This window comes from Sander vitreus, chromosome 22, assembly GCF_031162955.1.
Source record: "Sander vitreus isolate 19-12246 chromosome 22, sanVit1, whole genome shotgun sequence".
Taxonomy (NCBI): Eukaryota; Metazoa; Chordata; class Actinopteri; order Perciformes; family Percidae; genus Sander; species Sander vitreus.
The window spans coordinates 17,192,348-17,206,225 of NC_135876.1; the positions used below are offsets into that span (position 1 = coordinate 17,192,348).

General features: G+C 39.1%; 1 protein-coding gene across 1 annotated transcript in view; it reads right to left on the minus strand.

Annotated features, from left to right (window-relative positions):
- ptprn2 (protein tyrosine phosphatase receptor type N2) overlaps positions 1–13,393 on the minus strand; it is a 130,722-nt gene extending 117,329 nt beyond the window's left edge. Inside the window, exon 1 of the mRNA XM_078280574.1 lies at positions 13,309–13,393. Coding sequence (XP_078136700.1) covers positions 13,309–13,393 — 85 coding nt within the window. The remainder of the gene's footprint in view (positions 1–13,308) is intronic.
- Positions 13,394–13,878: the final 485 nt, after the last annotated feature.

A 13,878-nucleotide genomic window follows, 5' to 3' on the forward strand; every position in this document is an offset into this window, starting at 1 on the left:
TGAGGAGGAGTAAAGTACGGTGGCCCTAAAGTGACAACAAATCCCACAACCCGAAAAGGCCTCTTTTATAATGACAAGAGAAGATCAATTCACACAGAAAGCTATGGATGAGACAGGAACTTTTCTTCTTGCAGATTCATCATTAGGATCATTATTCTGTTATAACTATTACAGTCTAGTCTAACTTGATCATACAGACACAATATGCAGCCATTTTGTTTGGAAGTCGAGGGCACATTTGATGAAATTACATCTTTTAGAGGTAATGGCCTCAATATGTCTGCGAAATGGCTATTTAATGATGTAGAGTGTGGCATCATAACAGAGCTGTAAGGTCGCTCAGCTCTCAACTAAAAGGCAGAACGTCCTGAACTGAAAAAAAACAACTCACTGCTGGAATATCAAGACTACAAATAGCTTTTCTGACAACTGGTAGTGTTATTTTTTTAACACTACCAGTTTTTAACAAATACTTTCCTCATTTTCATGCACAGATTAAGCTACATTTTGCAGTTATCCATAACTCTAAATGCTGCTGTTGGTTGAACACAGCACATAGACTTAAGTATTTTGTTCCAAAGCTTCCTGCCACAGCAGAGATCAATAATGTCACTCCTTCCCACAGATATTAATACTATAGGGCACAATATAAAATATAATAGGAAACCATAACAAACTTTTTAGCACACATTTCTTTTGCTTTACAAAATCTTGTTTATTAACAATGAATGAAATGACTATGTGTGACATACTGTAAAAAGGGTCACTTGTAGTGACACAGAGATTTATCAGCAGTTTATCTGCAGTTCCCATAGTTCTACAGAGCCTTTTAGCATCTTTCAGCTCTTTTGCTTTGGTTTGCTCTGATAAAAACCCACCCAAACGACAGACAGACAAAGTTAGCGACTAGCTGGTAAACACAGCGGAGCATTTTGCAGCTAAAGAGCCAGATATTTTCCTCACGAGTTGGTAAAGACAAAACAGAGCTAAAATAGAGTAAATATTGGACTTACATTCTTCAGATGGACAGAAAAACAACTTCAAATGAATGCCAAAATATCAATATTTTACCAAGAAGCTTGAAGATGACTACAAACATATAGTAGACCAGTGGTTCCCAACCTGGGGTCCGGGGACCCCTCAGGGGGGCGGCAAAGATCACAGGGGGTGTGCAAGTCTTTATCTGGTTTGAGGTTGAGGTAAAAAAAAAAAAATATTTGCAGGTTAAACAAATTATGATAATACACTAGAATATATAATGTATACAAAAGTCGGTATAAAAACTATGGGGGTGCTCAGCTTTTCTTAGACATAAGTAGGGGGGGTGCCAAGGAAAAAAGGTTGGGAACCACTGTAGTAGACCATACTTATAGGCTACAGAGCACTTAGGAGCATTTAGAAAGAGTCACGCGATCCCTCTTGACCATGCATCTCACCGCTCTGCAATTAGTGTCAGTCCATTCAACTTTACCTCCTCATCACTTCCCTGCTTAATTCATTGGGTTCTCTGGGAGGCCTTGTCAGCTCTCAATATTAATTATGACCTTCCATTTAATGAAGCATCCAGCCATGCATAGTTAGTCAGACATAGTGTGTGTGTGTGTGTGTGTGTGTGTGTGTGTGTGTGTGTGTGTGTGTGTGTGTGTGTGTGTTAGACAGGGACATAGGATTGATAACGCCACATCCCCTTTCTCCAACACCATGCCAGAGATGATTAAAATGGCGCCTTTTTAATTAAAATGCAATCACAGCGGATGCTGCTGATTACTTCAAGCGGACAAAAAACAAAAGGATGCTGAGGAAGAAAGCTGGTGAAAAACAAAACAAAAAAAATTGTGTCCCAGATTATATCTTAATGAAGCATCCTGACAAAAGAATAGCCACATTGTCTTGTGTAATTCTAGGCATACAAGATCGTTTCACAAAGAAAATTACCTTTCCAAAAAACTGCTACACTTGCTATTGAATGTTGATGCTCTGTTGCCATGTCAACCTCATCACAGTAGCTCATCAATGGGAAACTAGTCGAGTAAGTACAGCCTCTGTGGGATTCGGTGGATCAACAGAGATGATTTGAGTGTGCTATCTGTGTTAAAATTATTATTTTTCATCTTGTGTTCCAATGTGTCGTGATGATGTCTTCACATTGCTTGTTTTGTCCAATATACAGACACAACCCAATCAGTTTGCAATCACAGAAGACTACAAAAGCCAGCAAGTATTCACATTTAAGAAGCTAAAACTAGTAAAATGTTAATACTTTGCGTCAAAAAAAACTAAATCAATCCATCAAGGAATAATGTATAGTACATACTCACAATTGCCAAATTGTTGCAGCTCTAGATAATTGATTAGTTGTTTGGGTCATTTACGGAGTAAAGATGTCAGTGTGTTAGTTTTATATTATTGTAAACTAAACATCTGGATAAAACTTCACAATCAAAACAACTGCCAGATTAATTCATAATGAAAATAATCGATAGCAGCAACACTGGATGTGAGCTAACTACAGGTACTGTAAATGTGCAGAAGCTTGCCCTCCAAAAATAGGCACTGTGTGACCTAATTTACAACTACAGTATGCATGGAGAATCCAGGAGGTCAATGGATGCAGTAAGTCAGTTCAGCTTTTTAACATGTCTTGTTAGTGGCCTGTATTCTCATTATCCTTTAAATCAGAAGATAGTAAAAAAAAAAAAAAAAGTGCAATCCGACATATCTTCCAGTATTTTGTCTCAGTCGCTCTTATTAAATGCACAATCCTAAATTAAATGCAATAGGATATGGAGGTTTTGCAAAAAAACACTTCCAAAAATGCATGCAGAACCTGGATCAATTAACCGTGGCCTTAACCTCTCAAGAGCCTCTATACACAACTGTGTAGCACAGAGACACTTTCCCATCATGTCCCCTGCCTGTCTTGTTACCACTAATTGATATTAAGGGATCTTCTGTATAAGTAAGCGACGTGCAACACATACACACTCTCACACATACGCACACAAAACAATTCACCTTCAGTTAAAACCTCAGCTACACAGCGTGTCAGGGACATAACAACATGGGTGTCTACCCTTGGGGGAGTGAAATCAGAGGTGCTTGTTAAAAGCAAGAAGCTCATTATTTGAGGAAAAGCAATTACAATAGAATGACTCAGAGTTTCTCATTAGAAAATGACATAACCACATTAATATTGCAGATAATCTGCCACCTGTACATTATCAAGCCGTCCATTACACATCTCAGAGCAGGTTTCAGTCTAGAGGAGCTGCTGTCTCAAACATTTGGCCGTGATTGGCCGACCTTGCCTGGAACATAGAAAAAAAAAAAGAGCTACTCAGTCAACCACTAAAGGAGAGTGCAATATTCCCAATCGCAAAACTTCATTTGGCAAATCATCCTTTTCTTTTGTGGCCATAACTCAGTGGAATACTCTCCCCACACACCTTATTACATGTACAAATCCTCAAACCTTTTCGAGTTTGACAAAAGCATGGTTACTGTCACAACTAAATTGTACACATTTATGAAGTGTGTGTGTATGTGTGTGTTTGTATTGGGAGAGGTAAGGATTTTGATTGCATAGCTTTGTTGGTGTGGGGTGGGGGTTGGTTTTAGGAAGGGGGAACAATTGAGCACATGATAGTTTTAATTGTAAATTAGGTGTGACTGTGGTTGTAAAATTGTATATTTTAATGTTTTGTATTTCACTTGCATGGAATTTTTATTGTGTTACTGACCTGCCAAGGGACTACGGGTGGAAAATAGCACTTGTGCTACAACCTGGCACAATGCATCTCTCCTTGTTCTTATACAAGGTTAATGTTAACTTGTGCATTGTCCCTGTTTAAATAAAATGAATAAAAAAAATAAAAAAACATAAAATATGTCCTGATGAGGCTAAACTCAAGGCTGAACAAGAAGTCAGAGACTTTATCGTTCACTTTCCCCTCACAGGTGGTTGGTTTGTGCCGGGATACCATCTGTGATGTCTGAGGGGCCAAGGAGGATGCTGGGAGTCTTGCAGCGAGGACAGCCACTCCCAGAGCCTGCTGCAGTTTAGGACATATTTCATTCACTCTCTGGGGCCAGTGACTTATCTTTTATAATAATTATAACTTGCGACTGAGGACACACACACACACACACACACACACACACACACCTGTACTGTCAGCCAAAGAAGCCATTTCAGAACAGTGCAGCAGGTGACAATGGCAATAAAAGTGCAAGTGAAATTGAAAAGGGAACACGGCTGGAGCAGGAACATCACCTGCAAGCAAATTAGCATCAGCTTGACACCATGTCCGCCGATTCAAACAGCTTGTGTCATTAAGGCGCTCTACTGCTAAAATTAAAGATGGCTCCAAGCTTATCTCTGCTCCAAAATGTCTGTTCCTGTCAAAAGCTACACATCATGCTGTCAGCAATGCAGCCATGGTGGTTCAACATTTCCATACATTCCTTGTGCACCTTTTATATTAACATGACAAGACTTTTTTTTTATAACAGTTGTTTAAATAATGACGTGACATTCTGTGCACTGACATTTCACGAGGACATTTTTTTGGGGTGAAACACACTGTTAATCCATTTTTATATCATAAAATGACCATGCTACACTACTGTTGAGGCTTCTTTTTCATTCCACTATCTGCATCCAGGCACAGTTTGACATTTTGGGAAATACATTTATATGCTTTCTTGCGGAGAGGGAGATGAGACGATCGATGACATTTTCATGTCTGTATGTTAAAAATGAAGCTACTGTAAGCAGCCAGTTAGCTTAGCTTAGCTTAGCACAAAGACTGGAAGCAGGGGGAAACGGCTAGCCTGTCATATTTTAGACATGTTCTGATCTAACTCTCATCAAGCAAGCAAATAAGTGTATTTCCCAAAACTTTTCCTTGAAAATGAAATGCATGGGAGTGCATCTAAAGTGATTTAAAAAAAAAAGAAAAAAGAAAAAGAAAAGCATGAATAATAAGTAGGAGCTAGAAGCAGGGAGTCTTTAAAATCACTTTGATATGATATCCAGAGGAGTGTAACCAAACACATTTCTCACAGATTTTCCAGAGAATTTGTCTCAGAATTCCCGAGCAGGCAGGCAGGTCACTCTTAGTCACTCAGCTGCCTGCTCCAGGCGACAGCGGCCATGAATTAAAGATGGCAGCAATACTGCGGCAACTGAGGATCTAGAAATAGGTCGGTTTGATCTTTTCTCTGACCCTCGTTGAATGATTCAGACATTGGATTGTCTCCCCTCTTCTGAGGTGTAATTGGGCGTTGAAGTGCAGAACCAGAGCAAGTTGAACAGCAAAGCATCCTACTCCTGAGGAACTCAAAGTGAACCAACACATCCTGGCCCGGGGGAAATCTCCAGTCCTCCAGATGAAATAAAAGGCTTTAACTGTCATGAGTGCCAGTTGAACCTCATTTAAAGTGCAGGTTGTCACAGCACAACAGTGTTTGGGTACTACTTCCCCTACTGATGAAAAGTAGAAATTCAAATGCAGGTGTGCTCAAGTCATTCTGGTGTCTGTTTGGTCATTTTATAGCTCCCAATTAAAGTGTTTAGCTAGATAACCTGTGGAGTGAAGTACCTTTGGTTTTGTCAATTCATATCAAGGGCCATTTGTGTACCCACTTAAGCACGAAAACTGTATCCATACTTCTACCCACTCAGGCCACATATCATCACTAAGGGAAAGGCATTTTTTTGTGGCTTGAGGAGAATCCACAAATCTTTCCAAAATCAAACAAACCCATCAGTTTTATCTTTTCCAATGACAGTTTTCATTAAAGTGCCCATATTATGAAAAAAATCACTTTTTCTGGGATTTGGGGTGTTATTTTGTGTCTCTGGTGCTTCCACACACATACAAACTTTGAAAAAAAACATCCATGCTGTTTTGAGTGAGATACAGGTTTCTGAATGTGTTCTGCCTTCAGTCTCCGGGTGAGCTGTTCAAAATCTGCACGGCTTTCTACGTAACTAGCCGAGACGAGGGGCCTAGGGGGCTAACCGTTAGCTAGCGCTAGCATGCTAGCTCGTTCTCAATGGCAAAACACTGCTACAACACACACAAATTCACCCTAATCTACAGTATAAATTGTATAGAACTACTTACATGTCCCTGTTCTGCAGGTATTCCATGCAAAGTTGGAAGCTACTGCGCATGTGCGACTGACAACAAAGATATTACAGAAGTTAAGAGGTCTCACTCTGTAGCTAAAACAGAGACCTGAACACAGTGTGAAAAGAGGAGCTGCAGCAATGTGCAGTACAACAAAAATATGGTGTTTTTTGAAAATTAAACCATGTAAACCTATTCTGATACAATCTCAAATTACAATTATGAACCTGAAAATGAGCATAATATGGCCACTTTAAGTACAGCTTTTTAATTCAATTGAAGCTTGTTCCGGCTTAGATTATTGGGTGATTCTTAACAATAATGTCATCCACAATATACATGAAGACCTTCCCTTCAGCTGATTAAATTTGTGTCTAACATAAGCTGGCACCATTTGAAATACTGAACACATTTCATTGATCACATCTGATTTCTGAAAAACCTTTCTGATTCTGATTTCCGTCTCACCTGAAAATGTTCTTCTGAGATATTATAATCACCCAGTGCTAAGTTGATTATCTGCATTAGACTATCCAAATATAGCACAACCTGCAATGTTAGGTAAACTGAAAACTAGTTACAGTACCTAATGTACATTAAACAGGGGGTATTATGAAAATGTCTAGTTTTGGGATGGATCTTGCAGAAGGAGATGTTATTTAAACCTGCATCGACTAATTTTTTGAGGGCAGTGGAACAACATATTGCCATAATACATTCCAAAATGGTCCTATCAGAGTGAAAAGACTGAATCAAAACAGTAAAGTTGATGACAATGACAATGAGCTGAAAGACGCTATGAAGCTCCATAGAGCTGAGGGATACTGCAGGGTTAGGTGATAATCCTCACTACGAGCCACCTCGTTCACATAGTCATTTGAGCTATTGTTTATATAACAAATATTGAAAAGTGCAGCTATAAGGTTTTTTAAAACATGAAGCTGGTACCCCTCAATAGTTCACATGATTACATTACATCATTTGCAAAAGCCATTCTGAGCTGCCCCCCCAAAAGTAATGCTACAACAGTTGAAAAAACATTGGGACGGGGCAGAGTCCAATCACACTGGTGGTTTTGGAATAATGCTACAAACAGCTTGTTTCATTAGAGTTGGGTGTGGAGAGTTTTTTGTGGATTCAAATTTGCCAGTAAAATGTCACTAATGTACTTCGCAGACTACAGTTGTCATATCAATTAGTCACAAAAATAGGATAGTACCTCCCCCATTAGATTTTCAACATCTCTCCGTCCCTCGCCTTGCTTCCTCCCAACAGTCATTTTGTTCCCCTGCGGCACTGAGAAATGGTCTGGAGTATTAATCAGCATCACCCAAAGACGAAGCAGACACATTACTGCTTTAATCACTGCTGAGATAGTATAGATTAATTCTTGTGCTCAACTCGCAGCCTTCAGAATCCTCATTACAGCGTTATTGTCCTCATTATAAATCTTGGCTGTGCAACACACAGGTGACCTTCACACTGACCCCTTTACCAACGCCATTTCATTTGAACCAAATGCAAGTTGTGAAAAGGCGTCGCTAAAGCTACCCTTTAATGCCCGAGGATGTTTTTACACTCACTGTGTCACAAGGCGGTGAAGCTCAGGTATACGGCGCGGTGAGAAAGTACAATGCACTGTTATGTGCAAGTTGGAAAACTATTTTACCAACGTAGTAGTGTTAATTTGTCACATTCCTACACCTGACAAGTCTGCAAGGAGTAAAAAGCCTCTACTGAAGTGTAATTTAATTTGAGGGTGTAAAAGAAGAGCTGTCCTCATAACCTTCCTTGCCTCTCTGGTGGCACTCTTCCTCCTTGACCCAGAATATCTTCTAGGTTCACCTTGAACCGAAGTAGGAAAGAGAATAACGAGATGGATTGCCTCGACACGTCTATTTGACACAGATCGGACTTCCTTCCTCTCAAAAGACACAGAAGCACAGCCAGCCGCTTTGCTCCCACTCCCTCATCTCAAAAACAACTCAAAGCCAACACACTCCTCCGAGCATCTGTTGAGTCACAAAGAAACATTGCACTTTGTCTGTTATCACACCAGCCGTGGCAGCATCCCAAGACCGGGAATATACAGCCTGCTTTGTGTCAGAAATTCAGTGCTTACACTTTAAAGGGCTGCAAATTAAAAAATTAACTAAACATTCTAATATTTCCCATGCATTTTGAAATACAGCAACACTTGAATAGCTTATCAGTCTACAATTCTAAACACAAGTCTGTAGCAGCTGTTTGTTGGTTCAGTGCAGCTGAGAAGAGGTCCTTTACAACACTGTGTGCTGTTTATTAGTTAGAATCAATAGGCATATATTACATTCAACAACACATAGCAGAACATCTCAATGTTAGACCAATTACTGCATACTCATATTGAATGCTGCAGCTGTTGAGATTATTAATTTAGAAAAACAGGCTTTGCAAACAACACACTAAATGCTCGTTTAACCACCCAGGGCAGCCATGTGCACAAAGAGGGGGCTGTATTGCACAATAAAGTCTCATCCAATATATAGTTTGCCTTTTAATGGATGAGTCAAAGCCTTTAGTGAATTCTAAAAAAGCTTCACATCCAAAGTGTGAATAAAGAAGACTCTGAACTGAGGGCCAAGCTAGTTGACCAGTTCAATCAAGATGACTCAGACAGCCAAAGAGGTAAGAACAATGCACCGCGACCTTTACTGAGACTATGAGACACCGCCGCAGGGTTTCATTCCTATTAGTTTTTATATCTTGCATCCGTTTTTACTTTAATTATGATTTGGTTTCAGAGGGCATCCAAGAAGAGTTTTATATAAGTTAATATATAAAACTCTTAAATATGCAAGTTAAATAAGTTAAATATGCAAGTATGCAATTGGTGAATTTTCTTCACTCACCAGCCCAAAAAACATTGGTAATCTATTAAATTGCTGGTAAAATTTGAACATCAATAGCCATTTGGCCGGCAGACAATTTTACCCACTGTCTGTGAGCACGCTAAAGTTAGCATTTAGCTCAAAGCACTGCTGTGCCTGAGTACAGCCTCACAGATCTGCCAGCATGGCTGTAAACTCATTGTTCTCACTTCTTTTCTGGCACAGACTGGCAAGACGTTTTCATGGTTACATACAGTATATGAATTGGATTTGAGCTACAGTCTCGACAAAAAACTGTTTTAAAATGCTCAGTGTAATGTTGTTTTACATGAACTATAGTAAGCTTGCTCTCAGGATAAACCAGGTCGATACTCAGGAAATAATAAGCCAACACAAACAACCCAACATAAAGGATAAAAACAAAACACTTCCAGTGAAACAAGATCCAACCTCACTTGGATATATACCTAATCATAATTCACACTGTTGCAAAATGTCAATCCTCATGTCAGAGCACATTTCAATCCTCTCAGATGATTTTTAATCACAATAAGATATTTGACATACTCAGTCCTGATATCTATGGGATGACAGAGGCCCGTGGCAAAATAGATAGAGCTCAGCAGCCTATGAATCAAATCTAACTTGTCTGGGTATATTAGGCAATGGCTGCTGTAATGAAAACACCCAGCAGCACAGCTGGACAATGTCTCCATGTACATATTGGAGATAACAACCCTATCACATATTTATATCAATCAATACATAGCCTACTGTAACGTTCCTTAATTTAAGTCACATAATCCTAAAATGCTTCTGCAAATGCTACACACGGCTTTAGTAATCAACACAATCAATATGGATACGTTTTTTTCATTTTCATGTAGTCTCACTTTTGAGAAATGTTATCTGCTCTCCGTGTTCCTGCAAGATTTGTGAATGCATATTAGAATAGGGCTAACACCCTGGTGGGAGTTATTATATATATATATATGAGATATTTTCATTTCATGAAATCCCAAAAGCTATTCATAACCTATGGTTATTAGATTGATATTTCTCTATTTATTATCTGATTCGTGTCCCGTTCAACAAAATTGCTGAAAGTATTTCTTGCTAATACAACATGACCTTGCAGCTGAAGACCTGGCTGCCTGTCTAGCTAACAAAAAACATGATTTTCAGTGGTTGTTATTGGGATTCAGGACACTGCCAAACCTCTGAAAACAGAAAAGAGATGCTGAACAGAATGAGAAACAGGCCTCATAGCAATGATGATTGCAAGGCGCTGGAGTGTTAATGCGCAACCTAATCAATTTCTGCAAATCTTCCATTGGCAGGGTGCTCTTCGTTAGTCAATGAATTCATTATTCAAATGATATTCTTCCTAACGGAGTGTAAACAGGGCATCAACCTTCCTGTACTCTTAGTGGAAAATATGCCAATCCTCAGTTCAATTACATCTTTTTTTCCCCCCCTCTTTCATCAGTAGATAAATATTGCACAGCCTTCCAGGGTGTGTTTTATCATATAATTAACAGTGCTGTTAAGTTTGTCAAACATCGCCCACTGGTAGCAATACCACCCTTTGGCTAATTCTCAAGTATGCTTTTGAATTATGCCTCGCTTCAAAGCACTGGACTCAAGGCTGGTTGTTGAGTCACACCAGCATGAAAGCACAGGAAAAGTACACCATGTTAACCCGCCCATGACCTCGACTGTTTGGAAGACCAGAGCGTCATCCTGGAAGAGATGGCATGGACTTTATGATCGGATCAAGGTGACCACAACATGTCTTAGTTTTTTTACTGCTGTTTATGTCATCCTGTAAGGGTTAGGGTGAATCTAAAGCATGTGACTCATTCAGATGGGACCTATAGTACTGAACTGAGCTACGAAGAAAGAGAAATAAAAAAGCGTTGAACTTGAGAAGAATGGTTTTAAATTTTCAGGCTGGGGGCAACAGATAGAAAGGTTGTAATTCCTTCATTTTCTGCCTCTTTAGGCTGATTCAGTACATCTATACGTGCCATAGAACCTACATAAGACCTAAAAATGTAGATATTATACTCTGCCTTTGGAAAATCGGGGGAAAACACAGTAACTACAAACAAAATAAATTCTTTCATCTTTCTTGTGCATTTTAACTACTTTTTTTTTTTTTTTTAAAGACAATACATGTATTTGGCTTATTTACAGTGCATAGTTATTAAACATATCTCTGTTTCTCTAGTGTCCAGACAACCGTTTAACAACTGTCAAACAAGAGACGGTTTAGAGAATCTTTGGTAAACTTTAACTTTAGCTAAGGTTAGCTGTGGCTATCTACCCTGCTAGCTTACCGTTGATACATCTCCCCATGATCCTCCCTGCTTTAGCGTTAGCTGTCCAGTTGTCTGTCTCTGTTTTGACAAAAAATGTACATTTCTATGGCATAATTTATCGTAATACGGGAAAACTAATGCCAAAATGTCAGATTCAGGTCTTAACTCATTTTGACCAAATATGTAGTTACTGCATTTTGGCTTTGGGGAAACATATTCTATATGCACACCTCATGTATTTAAATATTATCTTTATTTGGTTGCATATTACCACTGATTTACACTGACACTGTGCATTAAAGTCAAATTCTGTGAACTCTTAATAGGTGTGGCCGATTGTTGGAAGTGCATTAAGTACTTCCAAAATGCTCAAGAGATGACGCTACTTTTCAGGCTCTATGAATTTTGAAAAGTTGAGAGGTTTTTAGTGTCATGCAGAGGGCCAAATTCACACCACTGATTAAATTTTACAGCACTTAATTTCATAATCAGAGCATGCAGCTGCAGACTTATTTTCCTCCGTCTGGCTTTCATGTGCTGTCAGACAGACAGGACATTAACACCCACAAGCTCCCGCTGTCTCTCTAGCACACAAACACACCCATGTATATGCACAGTTTTATTATAGATATACATACATCACGCCAACACACCTTGATCCTAAGCTTTCCAATGACATAGCGTAATCCACAGTGGGACTCATTAAAAACAATAACCACCTCTAACTCCCAGCCACTCTCTGACAATGGAGACCTCTTCCACACACAGAGAGAAAAACATGCTGAGAATTCAATGAGAGAAATGCACTCAGGGAATAAACACTGACTCATTCTCAAGTATTGTAACCATAAATTAGCCAACTTGCAGGGAGGAAAAAAAACCCATGTGTCCAATAACAAGTTTAAATAACTGTCCTCTCTATATCATGTTTGCAACCTAATATCCAACATTGAAAAATTAAACTGTAATAAAAGCATAAATATTACACTATTAAAAGAGGACAGACACCCTCTGCTTCTAAATATAAAGAATATGATGCAGCCGGTGCCTGTATGAATCATCACAGAGCAGCAGCCTAAGACCTATCTTTGCCTCTTGCTCATTATAAAGTTTATACTGTCATGTAATGACTGCTGATCTTAGACCAGTAAGTGTGATTAGAGGTGTAAATTGGAGGTGGTAAGGAGACACATCTGAAACACTAAAATCAGATCCTCTAATCTCTTTCTGTTTCAACCAAAGGACGCAATTATCAGGATGGCTTCTCCAACATGTCATACTTTGGACATGTGCCATACTTTTTCAAATTAAAGTGGTGTCTGAGGCAAGAACAAATCAAGGGTAATGAAAATACAACTGGGCAAAGTCTCAAAATAACACAGGGCTGTGAAAGATGCCCCTGTCCTGAGGAGGTATAGGATATTATTAAATATTTAACTGGATTTAAATTTGCATGCTCCTTAAGGGTATGTGTTGAGTAATTTGTATGGGCATGGAAGCTATTACGATATAAAATTGAGTGCATTATTATGTGTCAATCTGACTGTAAAACTAATTATTGGGTGCAAAAAGTGTGCGTTTGTGTGTAGTATAGCTGTGTTTACTAGCAGTTTATAACACCGCTCATCATACACTACACATCAATAAGTCTCACAGCAAACATGTTATCCATTGGGTCTGAGATTATGTAACTTTTCCAGTTGGATCTTCAGATCTCATGCAAACAGCTATACCATAGCACAACCTCTGGAAACTGCAAGAAAAATGCGATATGCACTTTGAAATACTATAAAAAATAAACTACAATTTAAAATAACTTTTGCGATGTTTGTGTAAACGACCCAGCCAAACCGAGACAGACAGGTGGATTTATCACCACGGACAGTCTGTGAGGCGCTTAAATGAGGATACACTCGGCGAACAAGAGGTTGTTGTTGGAAAAATAATGATAGAACAAAATGAAACACAATTGCTTACCAAATTTTCTGTCAGCGAGTGCAGGTGAGGAGAAGAGGCTTACAGCCACTGCAGCGAATAAGATGGGACACCACAGTGAATCCATACCGCTCCAGCCTACTAATACAGCTACTACTAATCCATCGCACACCTCCGCTAAAACAGCATGATTAACGCCGACTCAGGAGAACTGCTTGGACGAGACTCGGACTAAAGAGGCATGTTGGAGGAGAAAGCACAGGAGAAACGCAGAGGCGGAAAAAATAAATCGCTAAATGGCAACACAATACAGGCGTTGTTTCAGCACCACAAACAGCAACCAGCTTCACGGAGGAGCCCCTCCTAAATTTCTGACGTCAAACACACATGGTGAGGAGGGATGATGTGTGCAGCATGTAATAGCGCGATGGATGGATTTAGATTTATGAGAAACACATGCCAACATATCACAGTGAAAGTGCCATTATAGTTAAGATATAGAAATGCATAACATTTACACAAAGATTAAAAAAAAAAAAAAAAATCCTAAAAAAAGGTCCACATATTGCACAATAACTGCTACAGAAAGTTTTGGTTGATTTATACATCTTA